At 34.8% G+C, this 23218-nt stretch overlaps 1 protein-coding gene across 1 annotated transcript in view; it reads left to right on the top strand.

The window, feature by feature from the left end:
• Window positions 1–1170: 1170 nt before the first annotated feature.
• Window positions 1171–23218, top strand: part of LOC140447664 (PDZ domain-containing protein GIPC1-like) — an 82328-nt gene continuing 60280 nt past the window's right edge. Inside the window, exon 1 of the mRNA XM_072540456.1 lies at window positions 1171–1640. Within this exon, the coding sequence (XP_072396557.1) occupies window positions 1410–1640 (231 nt within the window). The 5' untranslated portion in view covers window positions 1171–1409. The remainder of the gene's footprint in view (window positions 1641–23218) is intronic.

Raw genomic sequence — 23218 nt, 5'->3', positions numbered from 1 at the left:
AGGACTATGCTTTTGCAACCTGAATGAAAAATGAGGCTCTGCCGGGAGTGACCACATAGCTTCTCGTGGAACAAGAATATACCAGGAACACATAAAAAAAGCAAATAATTGAAAAATTCAGCCTTTGCCGAAAAACAACCAGCTTGATCATTAGCTGCGAGGAAAAGGTTTAAATAGCCATTGAAGGCGTCGATATAAAAGAGGCTCTACAGTAGGCGCTTGAGCCTATCTGAAACTCACAAATACGGATGCGGTATGGATAGGTCTATGAGGTCTAACGACCTTTTATCTACAATTCCTTCGCAAAATATTTGTAACATAAAATTTATATCGTTTTGTGGTCCTTTTTAGTGTTATTTCTAATAACACAAACATTTCCTTATATTTGACTGGTTTGATGGGTTTCACATTTCACGGTCTTTAATTATTTGATCTACTGATCATTTGATTTGATCTATATTTGTCTTTGATTTCGGAATTTAAATGTGGGCTATTTCTGGAGGGAGAAAAGCGTTTTGAATTAAGCAAATGTAAGGAAAATTTTTCGTTTTCAGGATCTGCCGTTATGCCTTTTTTCACGTGTATTGATCTATTAACATTACATGTTTAGGTCATAATTAACACCCTTAGGGCACCAGGAGCCCGTATAACAAAATTTTTAAAAATAGAATCAATACTTCCTTATCGATTCTTAAAATGGCATAAGGGAGAAAACATTTTTATAAAATATTTTCTTTACAAAAAAACATTCAATTTTCATGCAAATTTCCCCAGAAAACCCCACTCTTTTCACATATTTTAATATGTGAAACATAAAATTTCTATATCTGCTTCCGGTACAACTGGAAGTGGTTGAATTAAATCGATATCGTATTATTTGTAATCCTCTAACTCGTCTAATTAATTTCTGATATACGCGAAATAAATTAATAGAAAATAATAATTTTATTCCTCTGAAAATGTATTGAACATTTATTGAATATTTTAATGTATTGAACTATCACTATAGTTAACATTTTTGCGCATTGCATAAAAATTTATAGTTTAAATCTTTCAATTTGTTGTTTTTGTTGTGGAATTCCGAAATATATATATTATTTTCCGCACATTACTCAAGCATATAATCAAAACTGCTTTCTCATGGCTGTGAAGTAAATTCCACCTTTGGTTAGTGGTTCACTCAACCTCAACCGGTACCCGTATGATAGTCGATGTCAGTCACAGTCACGTCGTAGTCGGAGATAAAGCTATCCATTAATTACTATCCGCCACTACACGCTCTTCGGCGTTATAATAAAGTATCCTCCGACCTGTAGTTTTCATTAATCAATTGATAACTGCGCTATGTTTTACCGTAAAGAAGATTATCGTGTGTTCGTGAAGTGAAGTAGTTTGTTTGAAATCAGAAAATGTTTAAAAGACAGAGATCGAAAAATAGTGGTTCTCCGACTGTTCAAAACGGCGAATCGCAACATTCCCACATGGAGAACAGTGTTCCTGTGTCACCGGTTTCCAAAAATACGCTTCAATTCTATTGTCAACTTGCTCATGGTAGTCCCACAGCTTTCGTATCAGGATTTTCTAATGTTCGAGAGCTCTACGGGAAAATTGGAGAGTGTTTTGAAATGTCACCATCTGAGGTAAATATAAAAATTACTGTGAGGGAGTAGAATAGTTCTACATTTACATTTTTAAATTTAATTGATTCGAGCTTATAAAAAAAATAACGTGTAGGCTGATTATCGGCAGAACAACAAATGACCTTCCTATAACAATAAAATTATGGGTGTTAAATTAAAGTGACCTAGTACCAACTAGTTTGTTTCGTATTGATCATATTCATTTATCAAATATGTATGTGCACATACATTCAAATAGCAAATACATTTAATAACAATTTAATATTTTTAAAAAAATACAATTAATTTTATAAGAAAATGTGCATTTTTTAATACTTAGAGAAAAAAAAACACAAAATTATTAACTCATTATTTTATAAATAAAACACTGAAACTGCAACCTTTCAAAGTTTCACAAAAATCACGATGATAAAATCATGTTGCTATACACGATTTTACAATAAAATCACGATAGTTGTTTTTGCGTTGTCTCACTTTTTTAAAATTTTGAAGTGAATTATTTCAAGATGATCCTCTCTAGTATTAACTCTCCTTGCTGGAGTTTGGCTCTTCTGCATTTCTAGGTCACTAATATGAGAATGAGACGCTCACTAGCCAGTTCAGCTTAGCTTTCCCCCCGGTGTGTTCTCTTTGCTATATAGGTACAATTATTTTCGATTCTTCCACCGCTTATAGTTGCTCCATCTTAATCCATTTTTTCGTTTTCTCTAGCTATGGTTCTCTTTCAACTATTGTCTGATCTTCCTTTTCTTTCGTTTTCCTCCGTGCTGATCTTCAAGTATTTTTCTCGCTGTCAGTTTGGTCTTTCCACAATGAGTGGGCTATTTCAATTTTTTTCTCTTATTAATTGAGCATATATATTAATAATTTGTTTTTTTAGTTTTATGCAATTTCATCATGTTAACAAACTTCTGCTCCGTGAAGTATTTTATTTTAATACAGCTATTAAAAATGTTGTTCTTGTCTGTATAATATATCCTTCTTGTATCCTCTTTGATTACCATAATTTATCCCAAACAAATATGTAAATTTGTCCACTTCTATTTTTTTTCCAATTAGATATCTTTTTTTTTGTTATTTTGATGTTTATTTCTTTTTAGATTTTGGTTTTATCTTTGTCAAAGTGTCAATATATCAATTTTTGTTCTCACGTGGATTCTTCTTTCGGTTATCAAGCTGATGTCTATAAAATTGAGGTCTTCCAATTTATTGTACAGTTTCCATGTAACGCATGTTCAATCAGTTACTTTTTTAATTATCCAGTTTACCATGATTGGAAACAGTAGAGAAGAAAACACAAAACCTTATTTCACTCCACTTTCTATGACTATTTCTTTGTTGATCTCTTCTGCATATTCCAGTCTGATCTTATATCCTTCATTATAATAGTTAATCAAGATAATATACTTTGCTGGTAGCTCATAGAGTCTTAAGATCTTCCACATTACGTTCTCTATTGATATGATCCAAGGCTTTTTCAAAGTTGATAAAAGTCACAGTTATATCAGGACATTGTTAGCTACTCCTTAATACATAATATTTATGTGGTCAATAGAAGTGCTTAACAGTGCCTGCTGTGTTACTCCTCACTTTCTGATTTAATTTTAATTTCAGTTTTTCTAGTATGATTTTGTCATTACTTTACACTGTTTCTCTTTATATGACTATTTTTCGTTGATTTCTTCTGTATTTTTCAGTCTAGCTCTGTATATAGAATAGCTTAATCAAGTAAATATATTGTTGTGATAGCCCGTATAGTCTACGATTTTTCACTTTTGCTCTCCATTGATGCGTTTGAACCGGTTTCAAATTAGGTAAATTTCACTTATATATTTTTGCCTTTCTTTAGCTGTTCCTAGGATTACATATGTTTTTAATGTTTTTTTAATGCGGTACTAAGAAGTGTTATTGCATGCCAATTTTTGCAGTAACTAAGATCTTCGTGTTTATCAATCCTTCCTTCCACTCATTTGTTAATTCTTCTCCAACCCATATATTATGAAATCAGTCTATGCAGCATTTCTTTATTCTTCGTTATAAGTGTATTTTTATGTATGAGAGAGTAATAAAACAATAAATTATGTATGCAAATCCCTAAACTGTTGATACGGGTGACTCAATGAAAAACAGATATTTGTCAACAAGTTTACAGAAGTATATAGGAAAACAATTTTAAATTGAGTATGACCACCAGGTATAAAGGTTGGAGCAGAATAGAATACAATAGTTGTGAGGGTTACTAATCCCTAAATAAGGTTGCCAGTGTCGGAGTGATGGAGGTTAACAGGTACTAATGAATTTGCAAGAAATGTAAGATGTTTATTTTATTGGTTATATATAACCAATAAAAGTTTAATAAGTACCTACCAATTTGCAAAATAAAGTTTAATTCTTTAGATAAAATAAAACGTTTTATTTTATTTATTTGCAAAATAAAGTTTAATTCTTTGCCTATTTGCAAAATAAAGTTTAATTCTTTAGATAAAATAAAACGTTTTATTTTATCTGAAATGAGTGCATTCCACGAAGTAAGGGTTTCAACAATCAAACATTGAATTCTTTAATTCCAGGAATGTACGACAGTAATTGACTAGATAATTACCTTCTAAACTTATTCCACAGAAAATGTGATAGTGGGTTTTTCCATTTTGTATATAGGAAGGTCCAAGTGGCGTATTCAAAATTCTTAACAGTTCACTAAAAGTAGGTACTTCAGTTGCAAGGTGCAGTTTATTGTGTATACTAGTGTTATGGAAAGTTTGGAAGTGCCGTGTAAACGCCGAAAAATTGGTCCTCTAACAGTTAATGAAAAAACATTAATATTTAATTGTTTTAAATCATTTACAGACAAACGTTTATGTGAAAGTGTTGATGAGACCGTTGAGTTAGTTAGCAGTACACTTGGTGTTGGGAAATCTACGATTTACAGAGTTATTAAAGAAGAGAAATGTGGTAGTTTTCAAATGCCACATAATGCTCCAGGGAAACCAAAATTTCAAATAGAATATCATTTTAAAGAAGGACTTCGACGGAAAGTGCATGAATTCTTCTTTAGACAAGAATTTCCAACATTGGATAAAGTTCTTGTCTCAGTTCGAGATGATAAGGATTACCCAGAAATGAGTCGAAGTACGTTATGGAAACTTTTAAAAGAAATAGGCTTCCGCTGGAAAAAGAATCCCAGAAAGTCTATTTTATTAGAAAGAAGCGATATTGTCATATGGAGAAGACATTTTCTAAGAACCATAAAGGAAATGAGAAACCAAAAAAGAAAAATATTTCATCTTGATGAAACATGGATCAACGAGGGTCATACACCAAATAAATTTTGGCAGGATGAAACTGTTACAAGTCAAAGGCACGCTTTTGTAAATAACTTATCTACTGGTTTAAACCCACCATCAGGAAAGGGACGCAGGCTGATAATAGTACACATTGGCAGTTCAGACGGTTTTGTTGAAGGTGGTTTATTAACTTTTGAATCAACTCGTACCGGTGACTACCATGAAGACATGAACGCTGATGTCTTTCAAGAATGGTTCGAACAAATGATAGATCTTCTTCCTAAGAACTGTGTAATAGTAATGGATAATGCAAGTTATCACTCCAGACTTATAGAAGGACTGCCCACAACCAAGTGGTTAAAAAAAGACTTGCAGAATTGGCTGAGTTCAAAAAATATTACGTACCATCCCGGATCTATAAGAAAGGAACTTTATTCGTTGTGTGCCCTTCATAAAGAAAAATTTAAAAAATACGAAATTGATGAAATTGCCAAAAATCGTGGAATGACAGTACTTAGATCCCCACCATATCATTGTGAATTAAACCCGATTGAACTGGTATGGGCACAGATAAAGAGTGAAGTTTCAAGAAAAATACCACTTTTAAAATTCATGATGTTAAACAGTTGTTTTTGGAGGCCGTAAATAATGTAAAACCTGAAAACTGGGAAAAGGCAGTAAATCACACTATTAAAGAAGAGGAAAAAATGTGGAAGCTGGACAATATTACTGATAAAATGATCGAGCCAGTTATTATAAATCTTGGTTCTGAAAGTTCATCTTCTGAATCTGATTTGGATTTGTAACAAGTAGCTGTAAGTTTTATATTAATATTTTTATTCATCTATTTAACATACCTTAGACGGTTTTAAAAACTCTTTTTCTCTTTTGTAATTTTTAAAAATTAAAAAAAAATGTGAATTTTTTAAAACCCTTTTTAATGTAGGCCAGTCAGTTCTAATATAGTGTGTGATAAAAGAGGTCACTTTTGTTTACATACACATAGCACTTTATAACACTGAAATAATTCATTTATTTTTTACAATTATTCAAAGTAATTTTTCAATTAATCTTGAGCACGCCCATGGAGTGGTCGGAGCTACCAGTTAAAATTATGCTAATTACTCTCTCGTTCATAAAAATAAACTATAGTTTTCACGATTGCAGTTCATAGGACGTTTTCAAAACGATGATGAATGGTTAAATATTTAAATCACATTATCTAGTTACGGAAAGCTCGAAACTAAAGTGGAAGATCAACTGAACAGAGCAAACATAGCCACAGGCTGCCTGATGAAACAATATGGAGAAATAAAAATATCGGGAAAGAAATGAAACACATTATTTACAAAACTAGACCAATAATGACATACGCGGCAGAAACATGACCTGTCACAGAGAACACAAAAAGGATTTTAGAAACAGCAGAGATGAAAACACTTAGAAAAATTGATGGCAAGACACTATGGGGCAGAGCTAGAAGTACAGATATACGACGTAGATGCAAGATAGAGAACATCAAGAACTGGGTAAGAAATAGAAGAGTAGAATGGAACTATCAAATAAGCCCAATGACAATCAAACAGACAGTCATATCTACATAAAAAGAAGAAGAAGAAGACATAAAACAATCCCTCGTAAGTACTTATAGGGAGACGAAATTAAGTACAGATAATAGAAAGAAGATGGGGCATTCAATACAGGCAGTCGATACTCAGAGTTAAAAAGAGTGTGTTGCAATAATTTGAACGACGAATCTTATCTAAAAGACGAAATTAAATCACTTGCCGGTCATATTATAAGACGCAATTACTTTCAATGCATTTTCTTTTTAAGAAGTAATTTTGGTCGTATTATTTCACAAACCACTTCTATGTTTTTCATAATTTAGTAATCTACAGTATACACGCAACTATTATTTATATGTCTGTCTATTTTGGTAATTAAAGAAACTGTTTACTTTTTCTATCTTTAAAGAACTTACATATAATCTATATAATATATATATATATATATATATATATATATATATATATATATATATATATATATATATATATATATATATATATATATATATATATATATATATAGGAGTAAGACCGTCAAACAATATTCAATAAGTAAGTTCCAAAAAACTAAATCTTTTGGTCACGAGGATATCGGTCAAAGGAGAAATAATAAAAGGAAATCACAGTTCCATTCCTATATTTGAAGACGTTTCGTTTATTTAATTTACAAGCTTCATCAGTTCAATCTAAAAGAATACAAAGGTGGTAGGTAAGAATATAAAAAAACATGGAAAAATAACTACAAATGGTGAGTGAAGAAAGTTAAGGTGTAAAACAAACACACCAATCTCTCCATTTATCCATTTTTTTCACTTTTAAAGTAATCTTTTTCTTATGGTTATACATGAATTCGACTGCATATGAACATTTAAGCTAATATTACAACTTTAATATTTTGACCACGGATACTAAGAGAATGGTGTGTTTGTTTTACACCTTAACTTTCTTCACTCACCATTTGTAAGTTATTTTTCCATGTTTTTTTATATTCTTACCTACCACCTTTGTATTCTTTTAGATTGAACTGATGAAGCTTGTAAATTAAATAAGCGAAACGTCTTCAAATATAGGAATGGAACTGTAATTTCCTTTTATTATTTCTCCTTTGACCGATATCCTCGTGACCAAAAGATTTATTTTTTTGGAACTTACTTATTATATATATATATATATATATATATATATATATATATATATATATATATATATATATATATATATATATATATATATATATATATATATATATATATATATATATATATATATATATATATAAAGAAAGTACTAATACGAGTAAATAATAAAGTTAAAATGTAATGGCATGTCTCGCAATTAGGAATAAAATAAAAAACATTTGTTTTATGAAGATGAAGGTGTACATGTTATCTTTATTAATTACTCGCCTTACCATTTTCTATTTTTTTAACGTTTTGAACGTTTGACACTCACCATCAATCATCTGCTTTTTTTCATTTTCTATTTTTTTAACGTTTTGAAAGTTTGACAGTCACCATCAATCATCTGCTCGACTTTAGGTCTCCTCCTAAATAGGTCGAAATACATATAAGCGGCTTGTCGCTGCCCTGTATTGAAACAAAAATCTAATACCGTCTTTATGTTTTATTACTTTACTCCATTTGGAGTACCAGAAATTGAATTCACTACGAATTTTGACCATGATGAACGGCATGTGGAATGCAATTTTAGATTCCTTCGCCGAGTAATTTATCAAACTGTTTGCTTTGCAAGTTTTAGAAGGCACAGTGGTAAAAATTAGAATTCGGTTTCGCCAGTTAGAAATCGTTTGATTTCTCTTTTTGTTTTAACAATTTATTGCTTACTTCCTTGTTACGATTTTTCTTTAGATCATGTTTAAATCTTTCTAAAATTAATTTATTGAGTATTACACCACGTGATATATACATTCCCAATTATTTTCACCCCTACATTTACGTTCCTGCTATCAGGTTTGAAACAGTATTTACAATAATTTGTGCCAGACTCCATTTTTGCAATGCTTTTTGTTGGAAATCTTGTAAATTGTAAATACCGCCGCCAACATACCTTTTTTTCTCTCTGGAGGACGCTCTCAGTTGTACGCTAATTGGCTTAATGTACAATTGTCTTTTATTAAGTAATTATAGTACAAATCCTCGAGATTTCTGTAGACTTGCTATATATATCATAACCTTCCATAGCAAAACTGTACTGTGACTGTGCTGAAGGTTTTTCAGCGTCGTTGAAACCTATTTGGAACAGATACAGAGTCCGCGACCATGGTTGCCTAGCTGCTCATTCCCTATACATTTTTATTTATTAATTCAGAAGAGTCACTCATTTCTGACGCGTCCTCTGGACCTTATTTTTGGCTCGTGTCCATTTTACTGACTACCATTCAGCACGAAGGCCGACTGAAATAAACAATCCCTACAGCCCAGAAATAACAAACGAAGAAGTAACTATGGCCATTAAGCGGATTAAAGATGGGAAATCACCAGGACCTGATGAGGTGCATGGTGAAATTTTAAAGCTATTAGAGGCACACCAAATCATAGCTCTTACAAAGCTATTTAACAACATCTACGAGAGTGGTTCCTTACCAAAAGACTGGCTTATCAATATTCATTCCACTTCCTAATAAATCCATCGCTAGAAAATGTGAAGAACATATATTAATTAGTTTGATGATGATAAGTAGTCCTTACTATCATTCATTCGCGCATATACACCAAATTAGAAGAATACCTGAGTGATGTTCAATTTGAATTCAGAGCAGGACACATGGGAAACTAATCGATATCCTTAAAACATCAGCTCGATGGTAAGGATATAAGACTAATCTCAAACCAATATCTCCAACAAAAAGTAACAGTGCGATTAGAAAATGAACTGCTCGAGATCCTTACAATCAAAAAAGGAGTTAGACAGGGTTGCATATTGTCACCGGCATTATTTAACATATACTCTGAAAACATCTTTACAGAGGCCTTGGACGAATCAGAATATGGGATTGCTGTAAATGACCAACTTATAAACAATATTAGATATGCAGACGATACAGTGTTGCTGGCAGATAGTGCGCAGGGGCTCCAAAGGATGATGTATAACGTTGTAGGAACATGTAACAAATACTGCCTAAAACTAAATTGCAAGAAGATAAAAATAATGATCATTAGTAAGAACACCAACATAAACGCCCACATTACAATAGGCGATACACCGTTAGAAAGAGTGGAAAAAATATGCTATTCGGGCTGCAATATTAAGGATACTTGGGATCACAGCTATGAAATAAAAACTCGTATTGAAAAAGCTAGAAGCTCTTTTAGCAGCCTTAAGAAGATTCTCTGCAACTTATCTTTAAGTATTAATATTTGCATAATAATTCTTAGATATTACGTCTTTAGTGTTCTCCTCTATGGAGCAGAAAGCTCGGGCCTTACAGAAGATGCCATAAAACGATTAGAGGCATGTGAAATGTGGTGCTACCGACGTATGTTGAGGGTCTCATACATACACCACACAAATAACATAGCTATTCTCCAGAGGCTAAGAAAAGACAAAGAAATTAGTAACACCGTAAAGAACAGAAAATTGGCTTACTTCGGCCTCATCATGCATAATAAATACCGACTTCTACAGTTGATTCTACAAGGCAAGATTGAGGGTACGAGAGGTCCTGGACGTAAACGTATATCCTGGCTGGCCAATCTTAGAAAGTGGACTGGTCTAACGTCAACTGATCTATTTCGAGCTGCTGTGAATAGAATAAGATGGGTCAATGTGGTCGCCAACATCTCTAGAAGGTACGACAGTATGACCATATCGTTCCAATACTATAATCTCCAAAAGTTCGCCAGCTTTCTAGAACATACGACGTTTTCTATTGGATCGCGATATCTCGGAAACTTCCCTACCCAGTCTACTCTGCGTTTAGTACTAGCTAACTCAAACTCTATCTCAAACCAACACGGCGACATCATACGACATTATTCAATTTTAGCCTGTCTTAAGTTTTTGGACGCACTTAAGTGGAAATTTGCGTTAAATTCGTATTTATGCTGCTTTTGTCAAATCCAATCTGTTCAATTTTTTATGCTTCCTACGGTTTTTAGTCGACTTTCACTTCAATATTATGCAAACATAGCTTAATTTTTAAATTTACTGTACTATACCTAACTATTAACTTTCTGACTTATTTAGAATATAATATATCTTCTTGCCATAAGTAATTCTCATTTATGGAATAAAATATGCAACATAAATGTAACCACTCTGTTTTGCCACTTTTAATAAAAACTAATATAATTTATCTTTTGTTTATTTTATCCAAAATTAGTGGTGGTAATAAATCTTAATATTTTATGTGTCTTACTTCAGTGATTGTGTAAGAGTGTTTGTAAACATGTAAACTATTATTATTAATTAAATTTGTGTAATTTTAAACAAGGTAATCAAAGTTTCTTAATTAATTTTAAGCTATTATAATAATAATAGTAATTATATAAAATAATAATATATAATATAATAAATATAATATATAATAATAATAATTATAATAATAATTAACTAGGTATATTTACAGAGATTATTTTTAAAATCAAGTAGTTTCTTATTTTGTTTATTTTTTTATATGCCTAGTGTCCATTAGAAGTTAACATTTATAAATCCATTTAAGAAATGAACAGAATGAATATTGATGTAGTCGGTATGATTGCAGACAAGCAAACTTAAAGAGCCCAACGTAAAATAATGTCTTCAACACAAACTGCGTATGAACTTTAGCAAACTGAATATATGTACTTTAACATCAATAATATTGACGAATACTAGGATCGACTAAAACATTGTCTACAGTAACTGTGTCAAGAAATACTAAAGACGCCCACAAGGAGAAAAAAGAATGGATGAATGAAATAGCAACGTTGCTATCAACATTTACTCACGGACACTTCGTCTAAGGACTAGCAACCCCAGTGGAGTGTTAAGTTGCCACGTGATCAATTCCTATTGTACCTTAAACATTATAGTTTTTCAATATCAAAGATGTAACTCAACGTTAATCAAATTACATTTAAAGGGTTTTTACCCATATATTTAGTGGCTTCAAACATATACATCCAGATAGCACTGATGATGAAATAGTTATTCCGAAAACGTTCTGTGATGTAACCTGATAGCGTTTTTATTACTATACCTTTTATAAAGGAAATTTTTTAAATAAAATTTTTTGTATTTTGGATATATATCTTTGGATAGAACAAAATTAATGAATGTCCTGAAATCAAACAAGATAGACTACATTGACCTCCGGATATATCAAATTTATACTATAAGCAGAGAACAAACTTACGTGTTAACGAACAGCTGTCAGAGGAAATTATCGCTAGTTCTTTTTAATGCCTACGAGTACTGTGAAGAAATCCTAAGAAGACTCTTGAGGGCGAAACAGCAGGAATAAAGGTAAATTGGAGTTCCTATTAACAACATTAGATACGCAGATGACACTGTAATCTTCGCTGAAAATATTAAAGATCTTCAGAGACTGGTGACCAGAATAGCGGAGTATGGAAAATAACATGGTCTAACAATAAACGTAAAGAAGGCAAAATGGATGAGAAAATGAGAAGAGTGCTCCGCACAAGAGATTTAAAGTTGTAGCTAAGAGTTAGATTCGCGAGGTGCTACATTTGAAAAAGTAAAACGATTATGTGATTTAAGACTTTTTAATTGTAGAAAGACGAAAAATGATCACACTTTTTTTACTTGAAATAAGACAATGATATCTGCACTTCTTGTTTCATCAACTTTAGAAAGCATCATTATTGAGATTGTATGTTATCGTAATAGTAAATTGGAGCTATTGGAAATACCGGTGTATTTCTCGATATATTAGACCGTTTCCACAATTCTATGGTATAAGGATAAATCGTTTTCCTGATTATAGCGCCATCTATCAGCAATTCGACAAAAACGTTTCGAATAAAAGTTACTTATTTTTTCATGAGAAATCCTAATCTGCAATAAAATATGGGGGTTCTCATTTCAGATTTTAAAGTTACCAGGGGAGTGATTGAGGGTCGAGTTTGGTGTCATTCGATAGCTTTTTAAAAATTGTTGAAAACGTTTTTTGATGGTTTTCGATCCGATGTAAATTTAGCTAAATATTTGAAATTAAACACCCGGTACCTACAATATACTATTATAAAAATAAGTGATTTAAAAAATATGCATTAGTACTGTACTCTAAAAAGTTTGCTTACGTGTTGTCACAGTTTGAACAATCATTGCAATTGTATAAATTATTAGTTAATTTGAGATATCCTGTGATTCTATTAGTATAGAAGATTTCATCTTTCACTAAAGATGTTCACATTATTATTCACTGTTTACTTTATTGTTACTACTAGTTAGCTCAATACAATAATAATGTAGATATAAATGAATATCTAGTTATACCTTTATTATAAAATAACGATAATACCAAGCCAAAACAAATGGCAACAACAGTTAGTAAAATAGTTACTAGAAAAACACTTAAAATACTTTAAAATAATTTACATATTTTATTTAAAAAATTTAAATGAGTTTCTATTTTTCAATGGACTTTTGTTTGCTTGTGACAAAAGTGTGTTTGTTCTCCCTCTGTAAACTTTGAATCAATCTATAAAGTTATTTAATTTAGCAAAATTATTTGTACTCTTTGTTTTAAAACATTATTTAACATAAAACATTCATTATCCTAGAATTGGAGAAATAATTAAAAAGCATAAACGGAAAAAAAAAGCGCAAACTGAATTTAATTTTGAATAGCCGCGAAAATGTGAGGTAGTACAAGGTTACCAAAAGGATATTAAAGAAAGCTACGCCAAATAAAATAGTGTTACTATGTGTGACATACAACAAAAGTTCTTGAAGTTGACAAACACTATAAAGGAAGCAACGTCGAAGAACATACCAAGAACAAGATACAAGAAGATATAGAAAAAACAACTGTCGATGACAAATGTAGAGCAGAGTTAAAATAAGATCACATTGGAGATTGGCGATCGCAAAAACAAGACGATCTAGAAAGGTATGCCGAACAACGAAAAAACGTAAAGAAAATCTTAAGGGCGTGGAAAAGAACGTATATGGATGATAAAGAAAAGCGTATTGAAGAAAATTACAAGAAAAACAAAATAAAGAAATTTCTACAAAGCGGTAAAATACATTCAAACTAGTGTTGTGAATTTATTAATTGTTATGTCTTTAATTTATAATGTCTATTTAATTTATAATGTCTTGTTCTTATTTTAATTCATTAAAAAGCACAATAACTGATATTTATTTATTTATCACTAAACATACATAATTTATTAAAAAGCGAACGTAACATTTAAATTCGCGAGCGCGTCTTGAGAATTAACTGTTCCCTCCAAATAAAATGTCCTGTTAATATATGCCAGTGCCGTTATCTCGAAAAGTCTTGAGTAGACGACGGCGAAACGGTAAAGGCAAACTGGATTTCCCTCATCGGTTCGACCTTGTTCTGGAAATTCCATTCAGGTAAATAGACGCCTCCCGTAAAATCTAAAACATAAGCATGTGAATAAAAACATGTTTACAGGTTAAAACTATGACTCATATTTTTACGTAACATTGCCCCCCTCTCAAAAGATGGTTCCTCCTGGAACCTTGTCGGGACTAGAACTGGAGCGGCATGCTGGTATCGGCAACTGGACCCTCTTTTACAACTTCCAGTTGTATAAAAATGACAAGGGACGGTTTTCTCTCCGCACCAGTAACTATGCGGGTTGCAACAGACTAACACCTGGACTTCGGTGTCTTTAAAGATCTCCTCCACCATATTTCGGATAACCCTCCAATCTAATTGGCGGCACTCCAACTTTGGCATGGCTAACTTTTGTACGTCGGACTCTAGTACGTGCTCTCTCAATTGAAGTAAGGCTTCCCATACATCTCGGTAGGTAGGTTGGTCACGGGCAGTGTCTTTTGTTACCAGGTAGAAAAGGTAACGTGATGCATCTTGGAGTTTCAAGGTTTTACCGGGAGCTGGCACTTGGCATTGAAGTTCTGCAACTCGACCAAACTTCCTTCGAAAGACGGATGCTAACCCTGGTGCGTCTTTGATACTGGCCGGGATGGTAAGGGCCAGCGAGTGGTCATCGGGGAGCGCGAGTAGATCTTGCTTTTCTTCAGTGGTAACACCATGTCTTGCTTTACCGGTACCTCCATAGGCACCCATGAATTCCTCAAACGTGAGGTCAGACACATCTTGGACTTGGTTTACTTCCACTTCTTCATCTACGTCGTGGTCACCTTCGAAAGACGCCAGCCGGTTATGGTGTACTATCATCGGCTTTCCCCTCGGAATCTTGCTTATTCGGTAGATGACATCGTTAATCTTCTCCATAATGAGGTATGGACCTTCCCAAAACTGCTGCAATTTGGGAGAACAACCTTTTCGCTTCTTGGGATTATACAGCCATACTTTGTCGTTCTTCTTAAAGCAACCCTTTTCGGCTTGTGTATCGTACCGTTTCTTCATTCGGAAGAAACGAAAATTCCCATCTGAAGGTGGGAACGGACCAACTCATGTACATCGTCCATTCTTCTTCGTAATTCGATCACATAATCTTCACCTGCTACATCTTCTCCAGGTCGACACCCAAACTCTAGATCACAAGGTAGTCGCATTTCGCGTCCGAATAGGACTTTGGCTGGTGTCTGGCCTGTTGATTCGTTAACAGCAGATATGTAGGCCATTGTGAAGAACGGAAGGTATTGGTCCCAGTCTCGCTGATGATCGGACACCATCTTTGTCAAATATTTGCCAACTGTCCTATTCATCCGTTCTACCATACCATCAGATTGCGGATGATATGCTGTAGTTCTTGTTTTCTTCATGCCTAGTCTATCACATATTCCTTGGAATAGATCGCTTTCGAAGTTCCTGCCTTGGTCACTATGTATCTCCAAAGGCACTCCAAATCGGCTGATATATTCTTGGATCAACTTATCTGCAACGGTGGCGGCCTTCTGGTCTGGAAGTGCGTAAATCTCGACCCACTTAGTAAAGTAATCCATTACTACCAACATGTACTTGCCTCCATTTTCACTTTCTGGAAATGGCCCAGCGATATCCAAAGCTATTCTTTCAAACGGGCTTCCGACATTATATTGTCTCATAGGAGCTCTCCTTTTTCGGTAAGGCCCGTTACTCGTAGCACAAATAGTACATTTCTTACACCAGTCTTTTACGTCGTCGGAACTGTTCATCCAATAAAACCGTTCCCGAATTCGCTGAAGGGTTTTCTTTACACCAAAATGCCCTCCCGATGGACTGTCGTGTAACTGACGAAGTACTTCGGCTATTCTGCTCTTTGGGATCACCAACTGTCTTCTCTTCTCTGAACCGTCATCATTTTCCAGGACTCGTTTAAGCAAGCCATCTTCCATGATAAATGAGTCCCACTGGGCCCAATACGTCTTAACTACTGAGCATAGGTTTGATATTTCTTGCCAAGGTGGTCGACGGTTTTCCTCTTTCCATTTTCGAATTTTCTGTATAACTGGATCTCGATCTTGTTCTTCTCCGATCTTAGTAGGCGTCCAGTCGTCGTTGACAATCGTCGTTCTTAGCACTGCTGCTTCCTTGGATTCCGTTTTGTTGCAGTGGGAACACTCTGCTGGGCATGGCCTTCTGGAAAGAGAATCAGCGTTTCTATGGCTAACTCCGGCCCGGTGCTCAATCTTAAAATCGTATTCTTGGAGTCGTTCGATCCACCTGGCTATCTGACCCTCTGGATTCTTAAACTGCATCAACCACTTAAGGGCGGCATGGTCGGTTCGGATTAGAAACTTTCTGCCATAGAGGTATTGATAGAAGTGCTCTACTGATTTCACTACTGCCAGAAGTTCTCTTCTCGTGACGCAATAATTCCGTTCAGGTTTTGAAAGAACTTTACTAAAATATCCGAGGACTCGTTCCTGTCCTCCTTGAATCTGAGACAGCACTCCTCCAATTCCCACATTACTTGCATCCGTATCTAAGATGAACTCTCCTTCTGGCATTGGATACCCTAAAATTGGTGCTGTTATTAAATGCTTTTTCAACGTTTCAAAGGCATTTTGGCAGTCTATATCCCAGCGGTAATCTCTTGCTTCCTCCGTAAGTCGCGTTAATGGCTTAGCGATATCTTCAAACTTCTTAATAAACCTCCGGTAGTAAGTACATAGTCCAAGAAAACTTCTCACTTGATGTTTGTCAGTTGGTTTTGGCCATTCCTTAATGGAATCGATTTTTCCCTTATCCACGGCCACTCCTTCTTTACTGACTATATGACCCAGATAATTGACTTTACCTTGAAATAGCTGGCACTTCTTGGGGTTTAGCATCAATTGGGCAGCTTTAAGTCGATTAAAAACGTTTTCTAAATTCCTCAAATGATCTTCGAATGTCTCCCCCAAGACGATTATGTCATCCAAATAAACCAGGCATGTTTTCCAAGATAACCCTCTCAACACATTTTCCATAAGCCTCTCAAATGTCGCAGGAGCATTACAGAGTCCAAATGGCATAACGTTGAATTGCCACAATCCAGATCCTGTGGTGAAGGCTGTCTTTTCTTTATCTACTGGGTCCATTTCTACCTGCCAGTATCCAGACTTCAAATCCAAAGTGGAAAACAATTTACTTCCAGCCAATGTGTCCAATGTGTCATCGATCCGAGGCAGAGGATAACTATCTTTCTTGGTAACGTTGTTCAGCAAACGGTAATCCACACAGAACCTCGTCGTTCCGTCTTTCTTCTTAACCAGGACTACCGGAGAGACCCATGGGCTCGTAGAAGGTTCTATCACCCCGTCTTTCTTCATTTCCTGAACAATCGTTTCAGCTTCCTCTCTTTTCGCCTGTGGTAATCGTCGAGCTGTTTGACGAATTGGCTTAGCATTACCAGTATCAATTTTATGCTTAACAACGGTAGTTCTTCCCGTCTTTCCTCCATTCGGTACGAAAATATCACGATACTGCCGAAGAAATTCCCTTAAATTCCTTTTTTCCATCTGATTTAGAGACTGTCCTGCAACTGCAACCATTTGGTCGAATTTGTCGTTGGAATTATCAGATGTTGTGATTATGGATGTCACAGGTACACAAGTTCCTACTTTTGTCTCTCTCTTGATGGTCACTGGGTAGTCGTTAACATTGATAAGTCTCACAGGAATTTCTTTAGCCGAAGTCACCAATTCCTTTCCAATTATGATTCCACGGCCAACCTCATCGTCGTGGTTCCAAGGCTCCATCATAACAGGTGTCCCTTCGTCTACAATTCCCTGTAGTCGCGCTACTATGATCGTTTCGCTTCTCACAGGCACGACTGTATCTTCTGTAATGGCTGCTTGCACAGTGTTGTCATTATGTGGATGGAGAAATACCTCCTCGTTGCCAACTTTGATTACCTTATTCTTAAAATCCAATTGGAATCCATGCATATTCATTACGTCCATTCCTAATATAACATCCTCTTCGATGTCAGCAACTATAACAGTATGGACGAACTTTTCTGCTCCAATTCCCAATTGTACCTGGATTTCTCCATGAATGTTAGCATTTTCACCTGTAGCGGTCCGAAGTCGCAACCTCGTTGGTAACAGTTTCTTTCGGCTGTTTATAACTGTCGGGCGTATAATGGTTCTGGTCGCTCCGGTATCCACCAACAACGTATGCTTTTTACCATTTATGTCTCCATCTACATATACACTATCTTCACGACATTTCAAAGAAGCTATTAGTATAAGAGGGTCTTTGGAAGAGTTCCGGGTCGAAGCTGCCCCCCTAAGGTTGACTCGTTCTGGTTTTCCTGATGGTGAGTTTCTTGATTTTATGGTCTTCTTTTTCTTGCATGTCATGCTTTTCATCAAATTAAAGAGCTGGTCAAGTTTATCTTCGTCTCCTTCCTCTTTTACAGTCCTAACTTTACTGTACCCGCCAGAGGCCTGCGTAGCTGACTCGTATTCGAGGGCGGCGGATAGGACATCAACCAGCGTCTTGTGACGAGCTAATCGCAGTGTTCTCTGCATTTCATGATCACGAAGACCATCAATAAACGTTTGAACGGCCAATTTTTCCATCATGTCTTCGGGAGCTGTTGGATAAGCATATCGTACTAATCTGGCAATATCTACCTCATATTCTTGAAGAGCTTCATCTTTCTTCTGTCTACGATTTTTAAGCTGTGACTGATATACATGCTCCAAATGTTCGTGGCCATATCGCATATTTAACCTCTTCTTCAGTTGTTCGAAATCATCGGTCTCCTCTACGGCTATGGTCTGAAGCACATCTAAGGCATCTCCTCGAAGAGCGATAGTCAGGTTTACAGCCTTTTCTTTTTCAGACCATCCATTTGCTCTTGCGGCTGATTCGAACTGTTTCATGTAGTTGTTCCATGATGATTTTCCGTCGAAAGTTGGGACTTTCACATGGACAGTACCTCCACTTCCTTCAAATTTCGGTCGTGTTTCCAACTTACATTTCGTCTCATCTTCTTTTGTCTCCACTGTAATTGGATTGTTTCCTCTCTCTGCTGTCCCGGTTTCCTCCATCTTCCTTTCTATCTCTTTAATCTTTTCTTCGAAGGCCGACATATCGGCAGCAACTTGGTTTTTTAGCGAAGACATTCTATTGTCGAGGGCAGACATCTCAGAAGTTACTTTAGAGATTTCCAAAGAGATATTAGCAGAGACTTTGCTTTCCAGCGAAGAAATCTCGTTAGAAACTTTGTCTTCCAAAGAAGCGATGTCGCCGGAAACTTTGTTCTCTAATGATGCGATGTCACCAGAAACTTTGTTCTCTAATTTCGAAATCGACGAGATGACAGCATCTTCAAATATATAAGTCTCTGGATCTAGTCCTTCTTCTAGCAAAGCGTTCTTTAGTCGTTGGACTAACTCAGCCTTTTTTCCGGTAGAAGCTAATTCTCTGTCTTCGAGATGTCTTCTTAAATTCGTCACTGTGAGCTCATAAATCGTCGTCATTTTCACAATTTATTTTATATTCACTTGTATTATTATTATAAGTCTAATTTATGTTCGATCCCACTTCTGACACCATTTGTTGTGAATTTAATTATTGTTATGTCTTTAATTTATAATGTCTATTTAATTTATAATGTCTTGTTCTTATCTTAATTCATTAAAAAGCACAATAACTGATATTTATTTATTTACCACTAAACATACATAATTTATTAAAAAGCGAACGTAACATTTAAATTCGCGAGCGCGTCTTGAGAATTAACTGTTCCCTCCAAATAAAATGTCCTGTTAATATATGCCAGTGCCGTTATCTCGAAAAGTCTTGAGTAGACGACGGCGAAACGGTAAAGGCAAACTGGATTTCCCGCATCGGTTCGACCTTGTTCTGGAAATTCCATTCAGGTAAATAGACGCCTCTCGTAAAATCTAAAACATAAGCATGTGAATAAAAACATGTTTACAGGTTAAAACTATGACTCATATTTTTACGTAACACTAGGTACTAGGGAAGAACAATGAGTGTAAAAGATACAAGAAAACCTGGTAGTGGACGAAGATCAAATATGTAAAAGATGGAAAGAGTATTTCGAAGAGTTTCTATATGGCGGAGTAACAACTGAAGAAAATTATAGTGTTCCTAAACCTCAACTAGTAATAGAAGAAATACCAAATCTCGCAAGAGAAGAAATTTAAGAAATAATAAAATATTTGTAAAATCAAAAAAGTCCCGGTGAGAGAGGCATTGTGGTGGAAAACTTAAACTATAGAGGAGAGGCTGTACGAAACCAACTTCGTAAATTAATAGCAGAAGTGTGAGAAGCCGTTGAAATGCCTGGAACAAGTTCATGCCTATACACAAATGGGTGATCTGAATACGCAAACTATAGAGGAATATCCTTGTTAGAGGTAATATACAAAGTTCTCGCCATACTAATCAAAAAACGATTAGAAATATAAGTGAAGAAGAATCTAAGAGAATACCCGGGAAAATTTCGCAACGGAATATCAAAAACCGATCAAATTTTTATGTTAAAATAAATCCTGATCAATTGCTATAAATACAACATTTCAGCACAAGTACTTTTCATTGATTACAAAGCCGCCTACGATACAATAGACAGAAACAAATTATATAATAGAAACGCTAAAAGACTTTCAAGTACCAGAAAAAATGGTAAGATAGGTAAAAATGACAATTAGAAAAACTATTGGTGCTGTAAAATGCAATGGTACAGCCTCGCCAGAATTCGATGTGAAAAAAGGTGTTAGCCAAAGAGACCCGTTGTCTACCTTGTTATGCAATATAGTTTTAAAAAAAATTGTAAGGGTTAGTGGGATAAATAAGTCCGGTACTCTTTTCTACACACAGCACCAATGCTTAGCGTATACTGAAGATGTGGTTCTCATGGCAAGAAATGGAAAAGAACTAGCAAGTATAGCAAAAAGGCTGATTCGGGAATGGTAAAATGGAACTGAAAGTTAATATTAATAAATCCAAGTGTCTACATGGAAATCTCGAGCAAAAAATGAATAAACATGAGGGGCTCCTTTAAATCAGAAGCGGAAGATGGATCAGCTGTAGAATGCGGGAAGGTGGATGCATATTTGTACTTAGGTACCTTTATTGACCAGACATGTAAGCAATAAACTGAAATCAACCTAAGACTGACCAAGATCAACTGACGTGCTGGGGAACAACATAATTAAGGCCAAAGATATATCTCTTAATACAAAAACAAGAGTATACGAAACTGTTAGTTAGACCCACAATGCTATACGCTGTCGAGACATGGACTATGAACAAAACCATACAGAACAAATTGCATGGGAAAGAAAGCTACCACATACCTCTCAAAATGTTTGGTGGAAAAGTAGTACACACATGTCCAAAAGTTTGGAATATGTACAAATAATATATCTACGCCTATGGTGGTTTTAAAATTGTTATTAATATTCATTCTAGAGCGTTTTTAAATGAAAATGATAAAACATTTGAATCGTTTTTGTATGATTTTGATCACATTCTGATACACATACGCTGATTGGCGTATTTACACATTTTTTTAGTTTTTGTTTAAATTTGAATTGAGCCATTTGAAAATGCCCAGAAACGTGATATCTTATTTTGACATACCTAGAGTAATTTATTTGTTACAACAGGGCTTTAGTCAAAGTTATAACGCGAATATTGTTGGTGCTACTCAGAGTGCTGTATTGAAAATTTAAAAAAAATTCAAAGATACAAATGATGTTAAGGATCGTCCCAGAAGTGGTAGAAGTCGATGTACAATAGCAGCACAAGACCGGCAAATACCACTGTAGCTCGTAGAAATCGTCTGGAATCTACATGTGGTATATCCAGAGAAATTTCTAGGCTTCAAGGACTGAATATTTCATGGCAAACAATAACACGCAGATTAAATGCAGTAAATTTATATCGTAGAAGACTGCTACGTGTTCCTAAACTAACCTACCAACACAAAATAGTAAGGTTGCAATGGGCTAGAGAAATGGTGCATCAGGGTCCTAACTGGAATAACGTGATGTTCTCTGATGAGTCAAAAATTGGCTTGGTATCTGATTCGCGAACAACACTGGTTTGGAGGGCCCCATGACGACAAACCCGACTAGAAACAGCCCAACCGCGTGTCCCATTTGAAGGTGGCAGTATTATGGTTTGGGGTGGTATTATGTGTGGTACACGGACGCCACGGCTGGTTCTATAGAGAAGAGTCACTGGTGCTGTGTACATCGAGGAAATTTTAAATCCTATCGTACTTCTATTTCGAGGGGCAGTAGGTGATGAATTTGTGTTTATGCATGACAACGCACCTCCTCATCGAATAGCAGCAGTACAAAATTTTCTGGAAGAAGAAGAAATATCTACATTACAGTGGCCCTCGAATTCCCCCGGCATGAACGTTATTAAACATGCTTGGGACATTCTCAAAACACGCATCAAGAAGCGAAACAATCCCCCTATTACACTTCGAGAACTAAAAGATGCTGTCCGTGAAGAATAGGAGAGAATTCCGCAAGCCCAGCTCGACCATTTAATCGGCAGCATGTTTCGGCAGTTTTATTAAAAATGATTTTTTTCTATACTAATTTACTTTTAAATGTAAGTTGTACATTGTAAGTTTTTCACTTCAAGAGAATAAATAATTTTTTTGCATATCGTTTATCTGGTTTTGAGATTTATTTAGTATTGTTGAGAATTGAAACAAAATGATGTTTAATTATTGAAAACAGTTTATATATAAAAATCAATAAAAAAATGAAATATTTCAATATTCCAAACTTTTGGACATATGTGTAGATAGTTAATGGAGAATATGAACTCGCCGTACTTTATGTTTAGATTTGATTATTTTATAAAAGTGTTTTAAATTTTAATTTTTTGAGTAATTTCAGTTTTTCCAACATTTTGACAGACAGACTTTGAAGATTTTTATGATTGATAGCTCGACTATTTACAAACACAATCTATTAAAAACCTGTACGAATAAAGAGAACGTAATGGTTCTTAGGATTCACATCGGAATCCGATTTTTAAACGGAGGGTGTTTACAAATGATCCGACAAAAACATTATGCATCCCCCTCGGCAATTCTTTACATGTGACTTTTTAAAAGTCCTTCGAATGCATTTACTATAGTAAAGGCCATGTATGAAG

The sequence above is a fragment of the Diabrotica undecimpunctata genome, chromosome 8 (assembly GCF_040954645.1).
Source record: "Diabrotica undecimpunctata isolate CICGRU chromosome 8, icDiaUnde3, whole genome shotgun sequence".
In the NCBI taxonomy this organism is placed as follows: domain Eukaryota; kingdom Metazoa; phylum Arthropoda; class Insecta; order Coleoptera; family Chrysomelidae; genus Diabrotica; species Diabrotica undecimpunctata.
Note: the sequence above shows the minus strand (reverse complement) of the source record. Positions and strands in the feature narration are given on the sequence as shown.